The 3,063-nt window shown below is 49.4% G+C and overlaps 1 protein-coding gene across 1 annotated transcript; it reads left to right on the top strand.

The window, feature by feature from the left end:
• Window positions 1-208: 208 nt before the first annotated feature.
• ETH_00039380 (phosphoglycerate mutase 1, putative) lies at window positions 209-2,676 on the top strand (the record flags this gene model as incomplete). The annotated part of the gene is made up of 9 exons (XM_013379970.1): window positions 209-242; window positions 579-660; window positions 755-823; window positions 1,028-1,099; window positions 1,296-1,371; window positions 1,576-1,723; window positions 1,914-1,979; window positions 2,362-2,525; window positions 2,635-2,676. The coding sequence occupies 9 exons, from the start codon at window positions 209-211 to the stop codon at window positions 2,674-2,676; spliced, it is 753 nt and encodes a 250-aa protein (XP_013235424.1).
• Window positions 2,677-3,063: the final 387 nt, after the last annotated feature.

Below are 3,063 nucleotides of genomic sequence, written 5' to 3'. Positions count from 1 at the left end.
TAAGGCTTCGGGCGCAGGGGCGGCGCGCCGCCCCACCTCTGGGTGCATGCTGCTGTACGAGGGTTTAGGGTTTAGGGTTTAGCGTTTAGGGTTTGCGTCGTCTGTTTCGTTCTTGTGTGTTTAAACTAGAGTTTTTAATCTTGCTGCACTAGCTTTTTTTGTATACTCTAGACCCTAAACCCTAAACCCTAAACCCTAAACCCTAAAGATGGCCCCCCGGTACCTCGTCCTCGTCCGCCATGGTGCGTTTTTGATGACTCTTTTGCTGCTTCCTGTCTAGGGTTTAGGGTTTAGGGTTTAGGGTTTAGGGTATAGGGCTTAGGGTTTAGGGTATAGGGTTTAGGGTTTAGGGCCTCTGGGCGCGCAAAGACACGCCGAGTCACCTTGTCTCCCGTCTCGTAGGGTTTAGGGTTTAGGGTTTAGGGTTTAGGGTTTGTCTCTTTCCGGCTTCGTCGAGACGTAGCTTGCACTCGGTGCTGCGCCCTACGCAAATCACCCGCAGAGGATTTGCAGCCTAGGGTTTAGGGTTTAGGGTTTGGTTTAGGGTTTAGGGTTTAGGGTTTAGGGTTTGTGTGCAGGCGAGTCTGCCTGGAACAAAGAAAACCGCTTCACTGGCTGGACAGATGTGCCCCTGTCTGAGCACGGTTTGAAGGAGGCCCGGTGAGTAGGGTTTAGGGTTTAGGGTTTAGGGTTTAGGGTTTGGGGTTTAGGGTTTACGGTTTAGGGTTTCGGGTTTGTGGGTTTGTTTCTGCAGAGAGGCTGGCGACATGATCCGCGAAAAGGGTTTGAAGTTCGACGTGGCCTACACCAGCGTTTTGAAGAGGTGCTTGCGCATGCCGGCCCCCCAAACCCTAAATTAGGGTTTAGGGTTTAGGGTGTAGTCACACTCAAAGAGCTCAGCCCAGCCATTAGGCTTGCAGCTTTAGGGTTTGAGCCTTCAGCAGCTCTCGACAGCCAGCAGAGAAACCCTAGCCCGCAGGGTTTAGGGTTTAGGGTTTTAGGGTTTAGGGTTTAGGGTTTGTCTCAGGGCTGTGGAGACTTGCTGGACTGTGCTGATGCATTCTAACCAGTGTTATCTTCCCATTAAAAACACCTGGAGGTAAAACGCAAACCCTCGCAAACCCTAAACCCTAAACCCTAATTGGACTCGATTGGACTTCTGCGGGGAGTGGGGGCTGGCTGCTGGCTTCAGAACTATTTCCAAGTTACTTTTATTATTTTTATTTGATTAATTTATTTTAATTAATTAATTGTTTTATCTATTTATTTTATTTATTTTATTTATTTATTTTCAGACTCAACGAAAGGCATTACGGCGCCCTGCAGGGCCTCAACAAGGCCGAGACGGCTGCGAAGCACGGGGAGGAGCAGGTGAGCGCTAAATCCTAAATTAGGGTTTAGGGTTTGTGGTTTGGGGTTGAGGGTTTGGGGTTTGAGCTTAAGGGCTTAGGGTTTGCGAGTGGTCGTCGGCGGGCCGCTTCTCCCCCTTGCCCCAGGGCCCGATCCAACCTAGGGTTCAGCGTTTAGGGTTTAGGGTTTAGGGTTTAGGGTTTAGGGTTTAGGGTTTGCGTGCAGGTAAAGATCTGGCGCAGGGCCTACGCTGTGCCGCCCCCCCCTCTGGACCCTGAAGATAAAAGAAATGCCAAATTTGAAGAAAAATATAAACACCTTCCTCAGGAGGTTTTGCCTTTGACGGAGTGCCTCAAGGACACTGTCGAGAGAGGTTAGGGTTTAGGGTTTAGGGTTTGGGGTTTGGGGTTTGTGGGGGGGTGCCGCGGGCAGGCTGTTGCGCCCAGGCGGTGAACTGCAGACTCGCCTCGGCTTTGCTGCCCTCGCGCTCGAGGGTTTAGGGTTTAGGTAGGGTTTAGAAAGGGTTTAGGGTTTAGGGTTTAGGGTTTAGGGTTTGCGCGCAGTGCTCCCGTACTATTTCGACGAGATTGCCCCGGCTCTGCTGGACAACAAGAAGGTGTTGGTTGTGGGTGAGGAAATGAATAAATGCAGATTTTAATAATTAAGTTAAACTCAAATAACCAATTGAATTAAATTGAAATCAAGTTGAGAATTAAAATAAAGTTTAAAGAAACAAAAATGGAGGAAAATTCGAAAAGGAGGACAGCGTAGCCGCTTGGAGTTGAGGTGTATGGACAGCTCCGGCGTTGCATGCGTTTGGATTTCTTGGATTTTTTTGGATTTTTGGGGAATTAAAGGCTGAAAAGGGGCGAAATTGATTCAAATTATGAAATAAACGGAGAAAATAATCAAAAGTAGCATTTAATTGCGAGAAAAGAGTTAAAACGGGCAGATGTGCACCGGAGTGAGCTGCGGTGTACGTACACCGCGCGCGCTGGGGTGTACGTACAGCTCACGGCAACAGCCTGCGCGGCCTCGTGAAGCATTTGGATGGAATGTCAGAAGAAGAAGTTTTGGAATTAAATATTCCAACAGCAGTTCCTTTGGTTTACGAACTTGACGAGAGTTTGAAGCCCTTGAAGAAGTACTACTTGCTCGACGAGGCCGAAGTCCAGGTCACAAACCCTAAACCCTAAACCCTCGCTGCGGCGGCTGGGGGGCCTCGGGGGGTTAGGGTTTAGGGTTTAGGGTTTAGGGTTTGGGGTTTGGGACTTGTGCGCGCAGAAGAGAATTGCGGCCGTCGCCAACCAGGGCAAGGCGAAGTAATTCTCTACCCGGCGCTCCTAGGGTTTAGGGTTTAGGGTTTAGGGTTTCAGACTTGTCTTATTTTCCTCCGGCGGAGCAGCAATAAACCCTTCCTTTTGACTCAAGGCTATTCACAGGCTCCGAGGCTTAACCCTAAACCCTAGCTAAACCCTAGCAGCAGTAAACCCCAGCTGGTATAAACCCTAGAAGCTGCAAACCCTAGCAGCTAAAAGCCCTAGCTGCTACAAACCCTAGAGGCTACAAACCCTAGCAGGTGCAAACCTTAGCAGCAGTAAACCCTAGCAGAAATGGACCCTAGCTCTTATAAACCCTAGAAGCTACAAACCCTAGCAGTAACAAACCCTAGGAACTAAACCCTAAACCCTTCCTCACCCCTTAAACCCTAGC

The sequence above is a fragment of the Eimeria tenella genome, genomic scaffold (genome assembly GCF_000499545.2).
Source record: "Eimeria tenella Houghton genomic scaffold, Eth_scaff4255, whole genome shotgun sequence".
NCBI classification, from domain to species: Eukaryota; Apicomplexa; class Conoidasida; order Eucoccidiorida; family Eimeriidae; genus Eimeria; species Eimeria tenella.
Note: the sequence above shows the minus strand (reverse complement) of the source record. Positions and strands in the feature narration are given on the sequence as shown.